The sequence below is a fragment of the Diuraphis noxia genome, unplaced genomic scaffold (genome assembly GCF_037042655.1).
Source record: "Diuraphis noxia isolate RWA-SAM2 unplaced genomic scaffold, SU_Dnox_SAM2 contig0003, whole genome shotgun sequence".
NCBI lineage: Eukaryota > Metazoa > Arthropoda > Insecta > Hemiptera > Aphididae > Diuraphis > Diuraphis noxia.
The window spans coordinates 59,386,011-59,405,583 of NW_028301713.1; the positions used below are offsets into that span (position 1 = coordinate 59,386,011).

At 28.7% G+C, this 19,573-nt stretch overlaps 2 protein-coding genes across 3 annotated transcripts; one reads left to right on the forward strand and one right to left on the reverse strand.

Moving 5' to 3' along the window:
• The first annotated feature begins 1,851 nt into the window (after positions 1–1,851).
• Positions 1,852–10,664, forward strand: LOC107173305 (fatty acyl-CoA reductase wat-like). Its single transcript, XM_015523833.2, has 9 exons — positions 1,852–1,957; positions 4,073–4,334; positions 7,758–8,006; positions 8,403–8,530; positions 8,598–8,707; positions 8,866–9,055; positions 9,130–9,390; positions 10,056–10,313; positions 10,383–10,664. The coding sequence occupies exons 2-9, from the start codon at positions 4,146–4,148 to the stop codon at positions 10,480–10,482; spliced, it is 1,485 nt and encodes a 494-aa protein (XP_015379319.2). The 5' UTR covers positions 1,852–1,957; positions 4,073–4,145; the 3' UTR covers positions 10,483–10,664.
• A 3,164-nt stretch (positions 10,665–13,828) lies between these two features.
• On the reverse strand, positions 13,829–18,720 carry LOC107173149 (F-box only protein 9). 2 transcript variants are annotated; one of them, XM_089224279.1, is made up of 7 exons: positions 18,234–18,720; positions 17,942–18,101; positions 17,765–17,883; positions 17,527–17,690; positions 16,067–16,258; positions 15,301–15,535; positions 13,829–15,226 (listed from the first exon to the last, which is right to left on the reverse strand). In XM_089224279.1, exons 1-7 carry the CDS (start codon positions 18,261–18,263, stop codon positions 15,038–15,040), a joined length of 1,089 nt encoding a protein of 362 aa, XP_089080405.1. In that variant the 5' UTR covers positions 18,264–18,720; the 3' UTR covers positions 13,829–15,037. The 2 variants fall into 2 exon arrangements, with proteins under 2 accessions (XP_089080405.1, XP_089080404.1); XM_089224278.1 differs by having other exon boundaries at positions 17,765–17,886.
• Positions 18,721–19,573: the final 853 nt, after the last annotated feature.

Sequence of the window (19,573 nt, forward strand, 5' to 3'; positions counted from 1 at the left end):
ATATGATACTTTTAAGTATCAGTTCTTACAATAAGTCATAATGTGTCACAAAAATCTAAAAACAAAAATTACGTTGTGTTGAAAAATGGAAATGGTGGTGTGGTGTGGTGCGGTGGTTGTTCTTAGTCACAAAACGTGTTCTAAGCGCAGGCACCGGTCACCGGTTGGTGTCGCTAGTTTCCGAATGGGTGACATCCGGATGTTAGTGACAAATCTTCGCCATACATATAAAAGCTACGAACATACCCTTAATCCCCCTACTAATGGCCACAAGTTGCCGGGGTTATAGGTAATAAAAAAAAAAAAGTTGAAATATTTAATATATCACATTTTTTTAGACATGCCGGTGGTAAACGAAAGGTTATCAATACTTGGCAGATAACTTACATAGCAGCTATGTTCATATTATAATGGCCTTTCATCACGAAATCGTTTTTAAAGGAAAATCACCTAAATTTAACGAATAATTAATAGTTTATTAAATACATTTTAAAGTTTTTCTTTAAATATCGTGAAAACACTTAATACTACAAATAAACGGCAAACGCGGGTATAAATACGAAGAATATTGTTGAATAAGTTGTATATTGTTCTGTATGCTCTCGATGTATAGCAGACCAAGCTAGAAATCCGAGTTATACAATCTTAAGTTAAAAATTGAAAATTAAAAATGCATATTTTGTCGATTTTCATTGATTTTCGCATATTTATATGCATAAGACTACGCTAATAACGCGGAAAACGGGCGTCATATAAAATTCAATATTATTTTTTGTGGTTATTTATTGTTATTTCCTATTATCTACTATAAGATATTATATTGTATTTAAACATTTGTCGGTGCAGTTCACATTTAATCTCATCAAATGCCAACCTGTTACGTGCTATATTTTAGTTTTCAATAATAACATTTTTTTAATTATAAGTTTTGATTTATTTATTTTTTTGTATATTAATAAATAAATATTTTGTATTGCATATTTTTTCATGCATATTTTATAATTTTTTCGTGCATATTTTGCCTTTTTGGCTCCTATAACTTCCAAACCCTAGTTAAAACTAATAATTGGGAAGTGTATAATATTATTAATCAGGGACATGATTTATGACCAACTGATGGATTAAATGATTACCGACCGTATTTGAACGAAAAGAAAAAAAATATGGTAATGTACAGAAACCCTAGCCCTAGTAATAAGCTTTTTCTCATATATTATAACTTGAGTTATTATTTAATACATATTTAACAAATAATAGTACTGACCTTCAACTATATTATATAACAGGTGCTTGTTGAGATTTATAATGGTAACGAGGAAAAAAACAATTAACTATAAATAACTGTTGTTTAATATTAATTTATAACCCGTGTTATGATGTTCAATGTTACAGCCACAACGTAAATTTTTTTTCGATGCTAAAAAAATATAAATGTTGTATACAAAACGGATATAACAAATTACATCCTACTGACGCGTACCCACGTCGCTTACGACGATTATATAACCAACAAATTATAATTTAGTATGCACATAAAATTAATATTCTTCAACAGGTATTATACTATTATGTAATCAAAATGTGCGAAATGTGTTGAGTACGCGTGGATAACGTAGTAAAACTTCTGTAGAGAGGTTCAAGAGTACGAAATAAAATCGTCTAGACATAAACGTTTTTATAGTTTGTTTTGTATATGTATGTATTTATATCAAAAAAAAAACAACTAAATAAATAAAATGCAAAAAAGATGGCTGCTCCGACTCGAATCAAACCCGCAACGGTTCTCATCATTTTAAACCACTCGAACCGTCTTCGGAGCATTTCGTCCGATCGTAACGGTCACGCCTTTATATATAAATATATATATATAGGTACTTTCTGTAAAATAGTTCTACTTAAAGAACATAACTTATGGACAACGATTCTGATATCAAAGACGGTCTGTTAGCCTTTATTAGTAAGTGCTTATATTTTATGATTTACAAATGAATGATATTATAAATTGTTCTGTATTTTATTAATATTTAATTATTTTTAATATTTTATAATAATATATTCATATTAAATATTATTGTTAATAATTTTCGAATCATTATTATTAATTTAATACAAAACCTATATTAACTGACTTACTGTAGAACTGAATGAATAAAGGGGATTCATAACTTCGTAGTATAAATAGGAAATACCATAAAAACAGGCACGTAACTAGACATTTTTCTATAAGGAGGCCAATATTTTTTGGCCCCTTTCTGTTTTTTGTACCCAATTCCACTCCTCTTCTTATCAGAAAATATCTATAAAAAATATTACTATATACATTTCACAATGTATTATCTGTATTAGTTAAGCATTATATTTTTGTTATTTATTAATATAGGTATACAATATACATCTTAAAAAACTATATTAGGACCAAGTCGTCTATTTCTATGGTTCGCTGCTTAGTGTTAAGTCTCTAACTCGATACATAATAATATTATATTGGGACATATCATTTTGTTAGGCATGTTTATTTTATATTATACGATTACTGTATTGGTCCACTATTATATATAGTAATGTCTGTAGTTGTGTTTATCAAACGTGCGTTCGATACCCGTATTTGGCATTCCTAGATTTCAATTTATTAATAGACTGAATTTTATCATAATATTAACTTAAACATTTTTTTAGTTGTTATAAGTGGATATATCTTTATTGTTTTTAAACACTTATTAACAAAAATTTGTGAAAAACTTTGTGAACAAGAAAATCAAAAATGTCAAATTTCTATAAGTAGCTCAAAAAAACTCAGTATTTTATACACGAAACCAAGTATAGAAATGTATAATATCTGGTGAACATTTCATGTATCTTTGGTCGATCGTTTCTGAATATATATAAAAAATAAATCAAACCCGTTTGATGAATAAACGTTAATTTACGCTTGAATACGTTTTTCATATAAACTTCAGACGCTTGATATATTTTGTTTTAATTCCAATGATAAAAACTTATGAATAACCTAGTGAACAATTTGTTCATTTAAAACTTTTAAATTTCAAATTTTTAGTCTGTATTAAGAAAGTAAAATTTTTATTGGCTTAATTGTTGTTATGGGTTTTTTTCTGGCTTAATATAGACCATTCAGGTCCTTCGCCGCAACCACCACTTCTATCCATCTTTCTCTATCCATGGCTAGTTCTTCACCGTTCAGGATTCCCAGCATATCCAAGTCTTTATTGTCCCTGTCTATCCATCTTTGTCTTGGACGACCTAGTTGTTTTTTACTCTTCGGCTTCCAGCAGGTGACCTGACCGATTTTCTGTTCTCGACCTGCCATACATGCCCTGCCCAACTTATCCTTTTGCTTTTCATAGTAGCTATTATATCTGAATCTTCTAACATGTTTATTGCCTATTTATTCTTTCTTCGCTCATATTCTCCCGTGTTTTGGTTTCTTCTTGGGTCAGAAACCTGTCGTAACACCTTTCTCTCAAACCTTTCTAGGCTTTGCTTGTCTGTTTTCGTTGTGGACCAGGTTTCGCACGCAAATATCGCTATCGGGCGTATCATTACTTTGTATAAAGTTAGTTTAGATCTGATTGAAACTAATTTAGATTTTAATATTGTCTTTGTCATGGGTATGCAAAAATAATGCAGCTATCGAGATTACTGGACTTCTCCTACATGACGATTCTAAAAGTAATTGTGTGCAAGAAAATAGGTTTATTTGGTTGTTATCTCATATACTGTGTATGACGTTTCATGCCTTTTTACTTTTCAGTGGTGTACTTAATGTGCACGCATATACGATCAAATGTCTATTATTGTAGCATACATACCTATTATTTTTTAAATACATAAGAAAAAAACAACTAAATAATACCTCTTAGAAAACTGATGAATACTTTACCCTACGTGTCAAATCCTACACTACACGCCGACTTAAAACTCAAAACAATTAATGACAAATCAAAAATCTTTTATAAATTTGGTTGCCCCCTCGAAGATGTTTACTTCCTTAAATGGCTGCTGGAGAAAAATTAATATCTCTAATCCTGGTTTTCTATATTAATTTTCATTCCAGTTTGAGTTAACCAGGCTACATATCTCAGAATTTCTCGCATGTGTTACAAGTTACAACTTGTAACAAACCTAACATGGAAGTAAGTATAACTGAATCGTTTAGGAATCGGATCGTTTTTGTAACTGGAAGTACAGGATTTTTGGGAAAAATACTCACTGAAAAATTACTCAGATCTTGTTCATTGGAAAAAATTGCACTGCTTGTTAGAAGTAAAAAAGGACTCGATCCAAGCCAGAGGGTAGCAGATATCTGCAATCAGTCTGTAAGTTAATTTTGATTTTGGTCGTTATATTATTATTTATTATGTGCAATAATTGCACATAATTGATTTTATTTTATTATAATGTGTATTAGTTATGAAAAAAACAGTTAATTTTAATGTCATAATCCATTAGTCATGAACTATCGAAAATCTAAACGGATAAGTATAGTTTTAGATAAAAAAATTCATTTAACAATTAACATTTAATGAATCAATAATGAGCTAATGATCCCTTAAACATGATTTAGTGGCCTTGATTGTTCCATTAAATTTTATTGAACCATTAATTCAATACATTTTTCATGCAAGCCATTATATGACACTAAATGTTGAGATACATAAAAAATGTTAGTTAATAGTTATTACTAAACATTTAATGTTGAAAACAAGCTATTAGACCTTTAATCGTGATAAGTGGCGCTTTTTGTTCCATTAATTTGTTTGCAACGCTTCCTGGGAATTAAAATAAATTTAATAACTATTGATATAAATTATTAAAATACTAAAGAACAATGCTTGTACCATGGGACTATACTGATATTAATATTCATCTAATAGGTACCATGGTTTAAAATTGTATTTACATTTTTTTTATTACCTAATGATAACTAAATGCTCATAAAATTACATATTAAAAATTGCGATATGCATATTATACATATAGTAATCATTAAGAACATTAATTTAAAAATAATATTTTAACACTGTACATCAAGCAACTATTTTATCCTAGTTGATCAAAAGACAACTCATAATTTATTAAACCAAACTTTTATTGAAATAAAACAACTGGAAATATTAATATTAAAAAATAAATAAAAATTACAATATTTATGAACAATATTACAAATAAAACAATGTAATAATAATATTATTATTAAACAGTGAAATTTAATATTATAATATAATTTAAATTACTTTGGAGTTCTATAAAAATGATGAAAGTAAGAAGGTATAATGAGGCTTTAATAAATAATGATAATATTATATATCATTAATTTTCATTTTATCAACTGATAAATTTTCATTAGGTTAAGGCTCTTAACGGTATATAAAACATTTTTGAAACATTCCTCTTTTTTCTTAGCCAACATATTCATGTTATTTGTAGGTACTTATTGGGCTATTTAAATTGTACTTAATGTTAATTTTATTGGGTGTTGTATATCATGATATAGTTATCTCTTTTATGTTTCTCTTTTAATTACTTGGACCAAGTAATATATAATATATAATATCAGTCGATATTTTCCAATTTGATTGTGAACTCTCTAGTCTCTAGCAAGGATTTAAAATCTAAATAATCTTTATGTGACAATTCAAACACTTAATAAGATTAACCATTTATTTAAACATATTTTAATAATACAACCCATTGGGCTATAATGTAGATCGTTTAATATTATTTAGAGCATTAAAAGATTATATGAATGCTATCATCTCCGTTGTGTGATCCCTTTTCTAAAAATATATGTTTGATCTTCACTTTAAGAATAAACGCTGCATGCTCTCACATTACATTTCAGTTATGCCCTGCGGAGTCGTCAGAAAAAAAATTGAACTTTTCAGTAGGTATCATCACTTTCCTTCATAATTATAATGAACTTCAATGATCATGCAGATATTTCATTAGAACCTCTATTAGCATCTGTTTCAGTTCACATAAAACAATATCCTTATTTTTCTCTACGCCATAAATTATAAAATCATAGTTGGCAAACTTTTTCTTGTAGTAGAAACACTAGAAACTACTAACTTTACTTTGTGGTGAAGTTATAATACTTTCTATAAATCAAATACAGCAATGCAAAACTGGGTGTCAATTTCAGATCTTTCTTTGCCAACTTTTTTCATATTTCATGCTAATGTCTTTTTTAAAAGATCATCTTCAGTTTGTATGGTGGTCTCATTTCCTTTTCCTTTATAATCTTATTATTTCTGTTAACACGCTCTTTGCTATTGTTATGAGAATTTTTGACTTTACATCTATCCAATCACCAATTATTTTTATTAACTTACAATTTTCAACGACAGTGACGCCTGCATTTTCAATACCAAACACAACACTTGCATAATTATAGTGTGAATCTATAGGTACATATTCAGGATATTTGTCACTATCATAGTATTCACTACAAGGTACATCAATATCTCTAGGAGATCTTTGTCTTATACAAAGTAACAATAAAAAAAAAAATATTTATATTTTTGTAATATCCATAACATAATATTATATGTTTAGAAGTTTAGAAGAAGCTACTAGCAACGATGGCCGGTGCGTAGATACACTCAGAGCGCGTACGCAGCTGAGTGTAGACATTCGGCCACACCAAGTCACAATTATTATTTTGAAACAGTGGCGTAATTACGGGGGGGGGGACATTTGGGTGTCGTATCCCCCATGACCTTTCTTTTAAGATTGATTAACTACATACCTATGTACTTCTTTATCTAATATTATTATTATTATTCTTTTTATATAAATGTATATAATGAAATCAAATACCTCGGTGAATTAATATTATTATAAATAGCCTATATTTTATACTTTATAGAAATAATACAAAAAACACAAATCCTTTATGCTAGTTGTACACAAATACTTCGTACCTAGTTCGTTTTAAATGCAGCCACGCAAGTTTATAAGTATCACTATTGCAATATGAATATGTTTTGTGTAAGTTTTGATTTTGTTTATGTATTGTGTAGTGGTACAAAAATAAACCACCGAGCAGTAAAGTATTATTTTATCGTGGATCGACGACGATCGAAAGACTATTGTCATATCTGTCCTATCTTATCCTATCCTAATATTTTTCCCAGTGGCGTGTCCAGAACTTTTTTGGTGGATGGGCCACAAATATTAAGTTCTGAATGGTTTTACCCCCTCCTCATACTAAAATTTCATTGAGCATCGGACTTACATACTAGTCTAGTACTTATATAAAAATGTGGGTGGGCACATGCCCACCGAACCCACCCCCTAAACACGCCACTGATTTTTCCGTAGTCCTATTGAACTAAAAATAACTTATCGATTTTTACAGCACTTAATCGGAATTTATTCCATGTCTCACGTGTACATAAATATATTACTCTGAATTCTGAAAGATACTTATAATAAATACTTTTTATTGTTTTTTATGGGAGGGGGGTATAGGTAAAATGTTAAAATATTTTATCCCCCCCCCCCCCCCCACAAACATGGCAAAATTACGCCACTGTTTTGAAATGATGTATTTAAAAAATAAACATTTAAAATATAATAATAATATATTACATTTTTCTAGCAATTATATTTTCAAAACGATTAATTTAACAAAATATTTTTTAATTCAATTCATAGTGTGACCCTTTTATAGTAAAATTAAATGTATTGTTGACATAATATATCCATAACATTAGGTTATGTATGTTTTTAAGATGTTTGACCGCCTTCGAATTGAAAAGCCCAACTTCATGACTAAGATAAAAATTATTGATGGAGATTTGGAACAACCCTCACTAGGTTTATCATCAAATGATCGTGATTGGTTGATCGAAAATGTGAATTTCATTTTTCACTGTGCTGCAACAATCAAATTCAACGAACCTCTTTCAGTAGCAATAAGGATAAACATTCAAGGAACAGAAAATCTATTAGAACTATCAACGAAAATTAATAATCTTAAGGTAATAGAAATTCATCATTGAATGTGTTTTCATAATAAACATTTTTTTAGGTACAGTATGGTCAGGTATTAACAGTGGACATTGATTTAATAAAAATAAAATAATTATTAAATTTGCATTTTGATTAATTAAAGCTACAATTATCTCATTAACTTGAGTTAGTATTTGGGTTATTAGGTTATAATGATTAAGTAAATTAAGGAAATTACATAAAATATCAAAACTGTTATAATACCTATGTAAAATTTCTTAGAAATCTTAAAAAAAATATAATTTTATAAATGATACAATTAGTTTTATGATATAATAATAATAATAATAATAATAGTTAAATATCATCGTAATTTTAAATGCAATCTGTGCAATTGAATGATTGATAGCGTATCATTTTTTCAGGGTTTTGTTCATGTATCAACCGCTTATTCACATTGCCCAAGAAATGAAATCAAAGAAGAATTTTATCCCGTTTCGATATCAGCCAAAGAATTGAAAAATGTAATTAAACGAGATAAAAATACACACAAGTAAATATGGCTTTTCCTTTCTTTCTATTTTTTTTTTTTTTAATTTGCATATTTAATGAAAATCTAGCGTTTTAGTAGATTGGCCCAATACATATACTTTCACTAAAGCACTAATGGAAAACGTAATATCAACAAATGATAATCATTTACCGATCTCAATATTTCGTCCTTCAATTAGTAAGGGTTCTAAATAGAAATTATGTTTGAGTAATACATTACAATATTCTATAGATACCAAAAAGTATTTTTAAGTTTGTTTTATGTATTTATATTACTTTTTTTTTGATCGAAAAGTGTAATTGAAGATATTAAGCAACGTTATTGTATTATTGTAGTAGGGTGCACAAAATCTGAACCAGAACCAGGTTGGCTGGTTAATATGAATGGATTATCTGGGGTAGTTACTCCAATAATCGTCGGATTTTTAAGAACAATTCAACTGTCCAAAAACAAAATAACTGATATTGTCCCAGTTGACTACGCTGTCAATGCACTAATTAGTGTAATGTGGGATACGGTAAATAGGTAGGTATAGGTATAATGTATTACATGTAATATTTGCAGCATAATCATTTATGTTCAATTCTATTCGTCGATAGACATCGAGATGGCGACAGACGAAATAAGGTACCAAAAATTTATAATTACGTGTCTAGTGTTGAAAGCTCAATGAATTGGGGCGAGTTCTTACAATACACATATGAAACGTACCACCAGGTGCCTCCATTGGGATCAATGTGGTATATATTTTGTATATTTTCTGCTAATCGATGGGTCGTTAGTATTTCGAGATTTTTTTTACACCGAATTCCTGGGGCGATTGTTGACTTATCATTCATTATTCGTGGAAAAAAACCAAAGTAAGTTATAAATACCGTAAGTAATCTATCTAGTACCTAATAATATATCATATTTCTTTTCTAGTCTCAAATAATCGTTAAATGTTAATATTTGTATAGGTACTAGAAATATAATTGTTTGATATTTCCAAAACATAAGATGGAAAATTGATGGTTTGAAAATACATATTATGACTAGGTATTTTAGGGTTTAAATATTTGGAGATCAAATATTTTCAAAACATTGAATGGAAAATTATTGATATGTGATAGTTTAAAAATGTAGTGACTATATTAGGGTTTAAATATTTATTTGGAGATCTAATATTTTCAAAATAACAGTATAATATTTTAAAATAAATATTTGTGGTATAACCTAATTTAAATACTGTGAAAATATTAATGTTTTCAATTTAGTGTGTGGGTATTGAAGTTAAATTAGGTAACATAAAAAAAAAATTATATTCTTGTTAATTTCTAATACAATATTCTGATTTTTAACTTGTTACTTATCTTAATTTAAGGGTTTTGGTGATTTCATTTTGACCAGTTTATTACCAACAGGCTTATTTATTCAAACCATCTACCATTATTTGTATTTCACAATATTCAAAACTATACTCAATTACCAAAAATTTTAATATGGCTATATAAAATATTAATTAAGATTTTATATGTTCATTTAGAATGCTGAAAATGTATGAAAATATGGAAAATATGACTGATTTGCTTATAAAGTTTACGACGAGTGAATGGAAATTTGACAATAGCAATACTCGAGAATTATGGTCATTACTAAGTAAAGAAGACCGCAAAACATTTTGGTTTAGTTTCGAAGATTTCGAATGGAAATCATACATAAAATGTATGGTTTACGGGATTAGGAAACACATTTTACACGAAGACTTAAGTAACATGACGAGAGCATTGTCAAAAAATCGAAGGTATTATTTCGTATGTTTGATCAAAATACGCATATAATAATTTCATTAATTATTATTTATTGGTTTCAGGTTATTTTGGTTGCATCTGTTGTGCATTTTCTTTATTATAATATACATCATATTTCAAGTATATTGGATGGATATAATAAAATTCATACATATTTATTAGATTTAATCTTAAATAATAGTAATTTAATATTAATACCTATGTAATTTGTTTTTACTGTTTTTAAAAATGTTACTAGTTGTTTATTGAAAATTATATTATATTGGTTAAGCAGTCTTACACTTTCATGAACTGAGTTTTAGCTTCGAAACCGTCATTCTTACTTCCAAAACAGATTCTGATATGGCTTCTTCCACCCTTCAAAATCACCTCAATTTTATGTACCTAAGGCCTAGGCAACCAGATGATGAGCCAAAATAAGCCCTGAAAAATCATTTCATGTTCCATTCACACTCAAGAAAAAAAGCTCCCCCCCTTCAACTGCGAGGTGTTGATATTCCTATTACACCAAAGGTAAAATATTTAGGAATCATAATTGACAAAATATGATTAACATAGAGGCCCACACGGCAACACCTAGAATCCAAAAGCAAATTGTTAAATAATCACCTACACATGCTTCGCCCAATATTAAAATCCAAAATTTCTATAAATTCAAGATTAACAATATATAAATCTTTTATAAGGCCCATATATGGACTGGGTAAGCGCCAAACTGTCTTTAATACAAACTATTTAAGAGGACGTTTCACCCGCATGTGTTGTCTCCGTCTTACAAGTGCGTAACATTACAAAAACTTTTACGCGCGGGAAAGAACCGAGAAAGATACAGTTATAACTAAGAAACGAAATTTTCATCACATAAAAAGGAGAATTTTGTCTGTGCAATATCGTTTTTATTTTTTCGATATCAGAACTACAAAAAAAGTTATTCATGCTTAAAAAACGCAAAATTAATGTATTATAAAACAATAAGAATTTTTGTTGTATAAGTGATATCGAAAAAATAAAAACGATATTGCACAGACAAAATTCACCTTTTTATGTGGTGAAAATTTCGTTTCTTAGTTATAACTGTATCTTTCTCTGTTCTTTCCCGCGCAAAACAGTTTTTGCAATGTTACGCACTTGTAAGACGGAGACAACACATGCGGGTGAAACGTCCTCTTAAGTATTTCAGTTTTGTAGCCTCTGCTCCATGGAATGTCGCAAATAATGTGCTCAACAAGGACTTACAAATCCAAACTGTTGAACAACTAATCAAACAAAATTACATTAAATTTCACAAACAATTACAGAAAAACCAAAATTCTCTTATATCCACCTATCCTTACTTTCACTATCTTACACCCCCCCCCCCCCCTCGTTGCCTTAAAAGGCACTGGTGTCGAGATCTTTTAAGATATAATAATAACAAAAAAATATTATGTTTAATTTAAGTCTGAAGGGTTCTGTATTTGGATAGTTGCCTTTATCATGCCTTTCTGTCTTTATATTTATATTGTTTTGTTATACATGTTACCACATTGGGTTTTGTTAAAATAGATTGCAAATTTTCAATTAAAAAAAAAAAGAAGCTTTTGAAACTATATTTTGACTAATTTAATATATCATGTTAGTTGGTGATTTATTCAATTTTTTTTACTTATATTCAAGTTTTATGTTTTCTTAGAGTTCTTAGAGTATTTTTCAAACACAACCATCGAGACCAGCATATTACCTGTCAAATAATTTACAGTAAAAAAGGGAGAGTTTCATTTGAAAAGCCAATACGTTTGTGTCACCCTACATTTGTTGCTGTTTAAGATAATAATAATAATAACCTCCTCGATACTCAATTCATATACTATTGCAGATACCTAAAAATTGTTGAACACACTACCACCATCGAGTTTAGCATATTATCTACGGCATAGGGCGTAAGTCACGTTAGTCACGGCAAATGTTTTCGATAGAATTCTGTTAAAGTAATAAAGTGGCTGACTTTTTGATAGGTATGATAAATATTGTATACAATCGATTAAAATTTACTATACCAGAAATTTAGCCTTGGGACATGTCTGAAAATTAGTGTATGCTCAACAAAGGAATATATTTAAATATTAAAAATAAATAATAATCAAAATTAATATATGTCAGCAAAATACATGGGCAAAACAAAATATCACGAAATAATAACAACTATTCTTCACTGGTCTAATAAGAATCATGCTGATAGGAAAAAGGAAACTATCATAAACAGGCTAAGAATTATAGGTAAAACCAGAAAAACTCATGGTTTCCTACCTAATGTCCCGAGAGGAACCCCTCTCGGCTCTCATACACTACTTTCGGGGTTCAGTTCACAATAAAACACATTCTGACCGAATGTGATGCATACCTCGAAGCAAGGAATCGCAATCAATTACCCGATGATGTAGGTATATTGAACAACATAATTGAACCAGTTCTTCCTTCGCCAGGCATATTTCCTTTCCTCTAGGAGACAAGATTGCATAAACCTATTTAAGTATCAGAATAGTAATAGGTTTCTTAAGGTTTAAGCTCATATAAATAATATGATATACTATATTGTAATACCTTTATACCTATACATAGGTATTCTCCCAATGGCCACGATGCCGAAAGTTATTATATTTAAATAAAAAAAATACGTCATTAGTTGTAATACCTAGGTAATAATGTTTTTAACATTTATGTGTATATTATACTAGCTAACTCGGCTTACGTTGTTTTGCCATATACATTATTTTTAATGAATATATTGGTAGTAAAATAAAAAATAACAAAATTAGGTATTATAATTACCTATGTGTTGATGTGTTTTATTGGTAGGTATGAGACTGAAAGAGGAATGGAGCACTGGGAACAATAGCAAAACACTAAATAGATACCTATGCATTTTTTTGAGTTCATTGTAATTTTATTATCTTAATCTTAAATTTCGAACTAAATCTCTTAACACACATTATGAAAATTAAAAATAAGAACTATCAGTCTCTTAGTGCAATGGAATGTACAATACTTTTAGTGAGCCCATCTTTAGCCAACACAAACCAATGTTGATAATGGTTCGGGTGATTGATGTAATTCTGGCAATTTAACTTTTCCATCACATGCCTGGATTTTCTAAAAAAATTCTAATAAAGCTTTGCTTATCACCTTACAAATATAAATCAATAACAGAAAAACATGTCTATGATTTATCAACTTTCCATGCGGAGGAAAAATTTATGGTAGCAAGCAGCAATTTTATTTCATACATTTTTAATATTCTAAATAGACAATCATATTTTTAGGTATGCAAATAAATTATTATCAATAATAAAATAATATTTAGTACTTATTTGTTAGTTTTGTTTGTATTTAATCTTCTACACAAAAAAAAAAAATCATTGCTTTCCTTAAAAATTATTCACTTTTAGTTAAACTGTTCAGTCAGTCAGTTGATATCTCCACATTGATAATTAAGTCTATATCCTAAAAATGCTTAAAACAAAAAAGCCCATTGGAAATTTAAGACTTTATTTTATTTTTTACTTCAGTCAAACTTGTATTTAAAGTATAATATTAAGAATTAAAATAGTATAATGTTTTTTATAGGTACAATGGTACATTTAAAAAAAACCACATCAATAGATGTATCATTCAGTAAAACTAAAAATGACACCAAAAGATAGTAGCACGATAATAACACATTGAGAGAAAGCCGAAAGGCATAATAATTAATAATATTACCAAAGAATAACGTCTTATTACTATACCTTAACAAATAACAATAGAAAATAATAAGCGTTATGAATTCTAATATGGAGTAAAAATAATGTGGAATATATTCATATTCTATTGATAATAATACATTATCAGTATTATATATAAAAAAAAAATAAAATACTGTATAATATAAAAACAATATAATATATGCTATTTTATAGTTGAACATCAAAAGAAACTCAATATTATTTAATACAAATACATCAAGTCAGCAAAAAAAAAAAAAAAAAAAAATAAATAAATAGTACACACACATCATAATGAAATTTGTAAAAGCTTTTTTGGCTTTTTTTGTTAGATAACTATTAAAATAAACAAAAGTTTTAATTATTGGCATGTCCATACAATTGAGAGTTACTTCAAGCTTATTTTCACAATACTACCAAGATAAAAACAGTTTATTTTGAATTGTTTTAGCAATAATTTAAACGGTTTACTAAAATGTTGGCTTCTATTGCTATCCGAATATTTCAACAGTTTGATGTTGCTTGTACCAAAATAAATTTTCACATTGGCAATAAACAAAGTTGATGTTATAAAGAATCAGTAAACAGTAAATAAATCGTTTGCTTTGAGTACCTTCACAAAAACACATTTAATATTGAAAGTGGTAAAAACTATTATCAATCAGAAAAACAGTTAGATATTGTTTAGGTTAGGTTGTACTATAAAACATATTAAGTACATATAATTTTATAAAATAAACAATTAATTACACATAGTTTTATGTAATCATAGGTAACATTGAAGTCGTTGAAGATAACAAATTAAATTGTTTTGAAGAAATCACAGGTAGCTGATCAGTACAGAATTTAAATTTAAATTTATTCTTAAAAACAATACATATAAAATAAATAATAATATTTAAAATATTAAACTAAAGTATAACAAAAAATTTATAAACAGTCTCGAATGTTTTTTTTTCGAGCTTATTATTTTATACTTATAGTATACGCTCAGATTCATTTGAGTAGCATTTTACGCGTGAAAATATAAAAGGTGGAAAACGATTATTTGTTAAATCGTATTTGGTAACCTTTACTTTGTTAACTCGGCTTTGATAAACTATTTCATAATCTATACATTGCAATTTCCAGTTGTGTTTGGATTTGTATTTTGAAATTTCTAAAACCTAAATTAAGAAAGAAATGAGTAGAATAAGAAGAAAGTAAAGATTTTATCGTTTTCAAAAAATTAGTATTATACCATGTTATAAGTAGTCTTCCTTTCAGTGTTGTCTTCCCAGCCATATTTTCTGTTAAATTCTCGATCGCGTTCCTTATCTTCACTGTCAAGAGTCAAAAATAATTGTTTACCAGACAATCTATAATGTCCAGGAGACACATTGAAAGGTGCTTTCTCTCTTGTCTTTAATTTTCGCACTATTTTATATGGAGGATTGTAAGATAGTACCATCAAAACACGACCATCGGAAAAAAACCTAATATAAAAATCAAAATATCATTTTAGTAAAATTATGCGTTGAATAATTCGTTGATGATATTTTATTTAATGGAAATAAAAAATAAATTTATTTGTATATTGGATAAATCAAAATTGATATACAGTAGACCATCCCTGTATTCTTTAAAATAGTTGTACTAACATTTATAAATAATTTAATTAAAATAATTATTTTTAATTCATAAACTATTGTCAGTTGTCATAGGTGCATATAAAAATCACAAATTGTAACAAGTTTTGAAAAATTATGAATAATCAAAAATTGCAACATCATATTAAATTAGAATTATTACTGTTATGTAATAAAAACATTAAACAAATATTTAAAATTTTGAATTCAGTTAGTCCCTAAATATTTCCTATACATGTATTAACATATTGCTCTTGACTGATATAGAGAGTGTAATTGTTAATTTAGTAATTCTACTTAGGTATAAGTTTAAATATTTGAAATGTTTATTATGGTATTTAATTTTATGGGAATAAAGAAACTTTAAAGCATAATCACCTTAAGTATCTGTAATAAACAACTTCAAAAGAAGGTCCATTAGTGTTGTCTCTAAAAGATTCTTCACCTCTTCTAACATAAGTTATTTTACAAATGTAACAACCAATTGTCAGTACATTGGGTCGTTCAATGAACATGTTACGCCAATTTCCATCATACGGGACTAAGTCGTTGATATTTGAAGGCCAGAATCTAAAAAAAAGAAATACTAATACTTAATTATTCAAATAAAATTAAAGAGACAAATGAATTTTGGGTATATTTATATCAAAATTGTAATTGTATTTTTATAATCATATAATTTATTAAAACTAAAAAAAACAAAAGAAAAATATGACTGGATTCTTCACAAATTTGCAAAGTATACTCAATTATAAATTATTTTTATTTAAATAAACTCTAAAAATAAATTTTATTTAATAGGTAGTTGGAATAAAAATTGAAAATTGAATTGTAATTGCATAAAGTAATGAAAGTAATTAAATTAAATCATAAAAACAAGAATTCATTAAGATATATTTTCACAATTCCAAATAGAATTAGATAAGTTGGATCTGTTTATAGAAATTTAATATTATTAAATTTCTAAACACAATTATTTAGTAAGACTTAACACATTTCAATTTAATAAAGTATAATAATATTAATGTTTTACAGTTTTTAAGGTACTTTTTTCTTACTGCCCTTTCATCAAGCAGTACACAATTTATCACCTTGCGTTCAGGCGATCATACATCAGTAATCGATCTACAGTCTTTACCTAATCTATTTATCTAAAATATTGATATTTTTATAATATCTCACTTTAAAGTTAGGCAGGTATATTATGTTCTATCCATGGAAAAAGAGTAATTACTATTTATAATGTTTGAAATTTTATTATTACCATGTTAGTATGTAGGTAGGTATGTGTAATCAAATGTCAGTGCCTAACCTATCTTATGGTCTTATGGATTTTATTAGCTTACAACAAAATATTTTTAAAAATTGATTTTAAATATTTACTTCTTGCAACATTTAATATCAGCATTCAATTTTTACTAGAATAGTACATTCTTATAACAAAAAAAAGTGTGAAAATGAAGTCTTTGCAAAACTGTTTTATTTTTTATGTGTACCTAATTATGAGATATTAATTAAACTATTAGTTATATCACAATAAATTCTAAAGAATTATTATTATTAAGGGCCGTTCTTACAATGCTCGGTTAGTGCCTGATAACACTAATCGAATTTATACGAATTTATCATGAGTTAACCGATAGAATTCTACCGGTTAGTCTTAACCGGACATTGTAAGAACGGCCCTAAATATTATTTATTTATATTTGAAAGTTTTAACAGTCTTATGTAATAAAAAATATTATTATATTTATAACAAATGGTCATACCAGTGACAAGGCAATAATAAATATAACTGTTTTAAAAAAATAATAAAAATGCTTATTAAGTTAATTTACTTGGAACATGCTCGACGCCACAATTCGGGATCTCTTGCACACAAGTACCAACCACGACAAACAGCTGCACACTGCTCTAACATACGTAGATCAAGATCATAAGATACAACCCACCTAAATATATATATAATGAGCTCAGGAGGAAGTGCTGAAAAATGAGTGGTCTAGAACACAAATAAAATAATAATAAAACAAAAAAACATTTTAAGAGTTGAATCTTGAATATTGTCATACTTACTAGTTGAGCACGTGCTGGAAAGCATATTAGAGGTCCCATTATTCTCTGAAATCTCAAGAAAAGGTTTTCTTTGTTATCATATTCGTCTTCGATTGTGTCATCGCTTGCATTATTTTCATCTGCTAAAAATAAAACACGTTAAGTTCATTCCACAAATACTTAAGTTACACTTCTCACCAGTTGTATCCATAGAGCGTGCAACAAACTCTTCATCTGCAATTTTTTTCTCAACATCAGGGTCTAACTTCAGCGCTTGCTTGTAGCAACGCGTCGCCTTGTAGTGGAAACCCTCCCGTTCGTAGTCGACTCCCTTGCGAAACAACACTTTTGCGTCGTCCTGCAAAAATAACATTAATAAACAACATTGCGGAATAATGTGAGGCGGTGTAACGGAGGACTGTAACTACTACGGTACTACTCCCCGTAACGACACACTACTTTTGTAGGTATATTATACATCAAATGGTACCTCGGAAGACGTCGTCGGCGTATCGTCCATAGCAGTGTGGCGTTCAACTTTTGATGAGGTTGAATCTATTGCTCAACGACTTGAAGAAGTTTTGACTGCGGTGGCTCACGTAAAAGTCGACGAAAAACATGAGCATCAGCAGTAGCAAAAGGATGACCACCCTGGCAAGTATGCGATCTTGGTACAGCATGTAAAGGATAAGCATCGCCGAGAGCAAAACTCTGTAGCCTGCAGTTGTACCGCAGTTGTAGTCGTCGGTACTCGGTATCAGCAGTACCGTAGTGCGATCGGGAAACGGCGTAGTGAAAACAATAATAAAAACGACGATGATAACGCGGACGAGATGATAATAATATCACAGGATGTTAGTGATAGTGGCCGAAATAAATAATCGAAAACCTTCCTCTCTCTCCGTGTGTGAATTTTTATTATTAATAATCACGGGGTATTGTATACTATTATATTATGTTGTTAGTTGACGTTGTTGCAATGGTGCTGCGCGGCACCTCTCCAAATGTATTTTTTGTTTTCGTTCGATATTCAATTAATCAATTTCTGGTTTGTAATGAGGTCGTCCGTCTGTCAGCTGATTGTGATCCGCTGAAGCACAGCTGTTGCCGAGTGCAGCTGATGACCGAGCGGCGATCATTGGCATAATAATAATATATTAATATGTCTATGATAAATTTAATGCATGGAGGCAGACAGACTTTCAACAACGACTCTGAGGTATAGAGTATAGAGGTATAGATAGGTATATATATATATATATATATAGGTATAGAGTCTATAGTATAGATCCTTCGGTAATATCATAACCGGTTTTACCAACGACAACGACGTTGCAGCGCTTTTATTTGAAAATATCAATATTCTACAACTGTAATAATTCCAACTTAGACGCGATAACTTCGATAATATATTTTGTGATTACGTTACATTTATGTTATTGTGATTTTGGCCCATAGAAAAAATGTTATATTTCCGCTGAATGTGACCGTATTGGACATTGGTGTGCAAAATGTAGATCTTTTTTTTATTCTATTCACTAATCATAGAATGCAGAGATTGTTTTCTTGTTTAGATTTTTAAAAGATGATTTCGATATGCGGTGCTGGGTCCTATTATTAATTCAGTATACAGTATACTATTTAGATGATTGAGTATCGTCAAGTACTCACTTATATGAAACAGAACTCAGTTTAGGTACATTTCAACATTTTTCGGCGCATCGTATCTCTTTGGATTCTATGATTGTTATCCATAATGAATATAAACATCTCTAAAGTACTTGTTATGATCGGAATACATTATTCTAAAAAAATAATACATGTTTGGAT

Excerpts from the sequence above, each read along its gene's own strand:
- LOC107173305 (XM_015523833.2), top strand. The coding sequence starts at position 4,146 with ATGGAAGTAAGTATAACTGAATCGTTTAGGAATCGGATCGTTTTTGTA. Across the intron at positions 8,007-8,402 it reads CGAAAATTAATAATCTTAAG|GGTTTTGTTCATGTATCAAC; the intron begins GTAATAGAAATT and ends TCATTTTTTCAG. Across the intron at positions 8,531-8,597 it reads CGAGATAAAAATACACACAA|CGTTTTAGTAGATTGGCCCA; the intron begins GTAAATATGGCT and ends ATGAAAATCTAG.
- LOC107173149 (XM_089224278.1), bottom strand. The coding sequence starts at position 18,263 with ATGGACGATACGCCGACGACGTCTTCCGAG. Across the intron at positions 18,102-18,233 it reads CGCCGACGACGTCTTCCGAG|GACGACGCAAAAGTGTTGTT; the intron begins GTACCATTTGAT and ends TTATTTTTGCAG. Across the intron at positions 15,536-16,066 it reads GTTTATTACAGATACTTAAG|GTTTTTTTCCGATGGTCGTG; the intron begins GTGATTATGCTT and ends TTTTTATATTAG.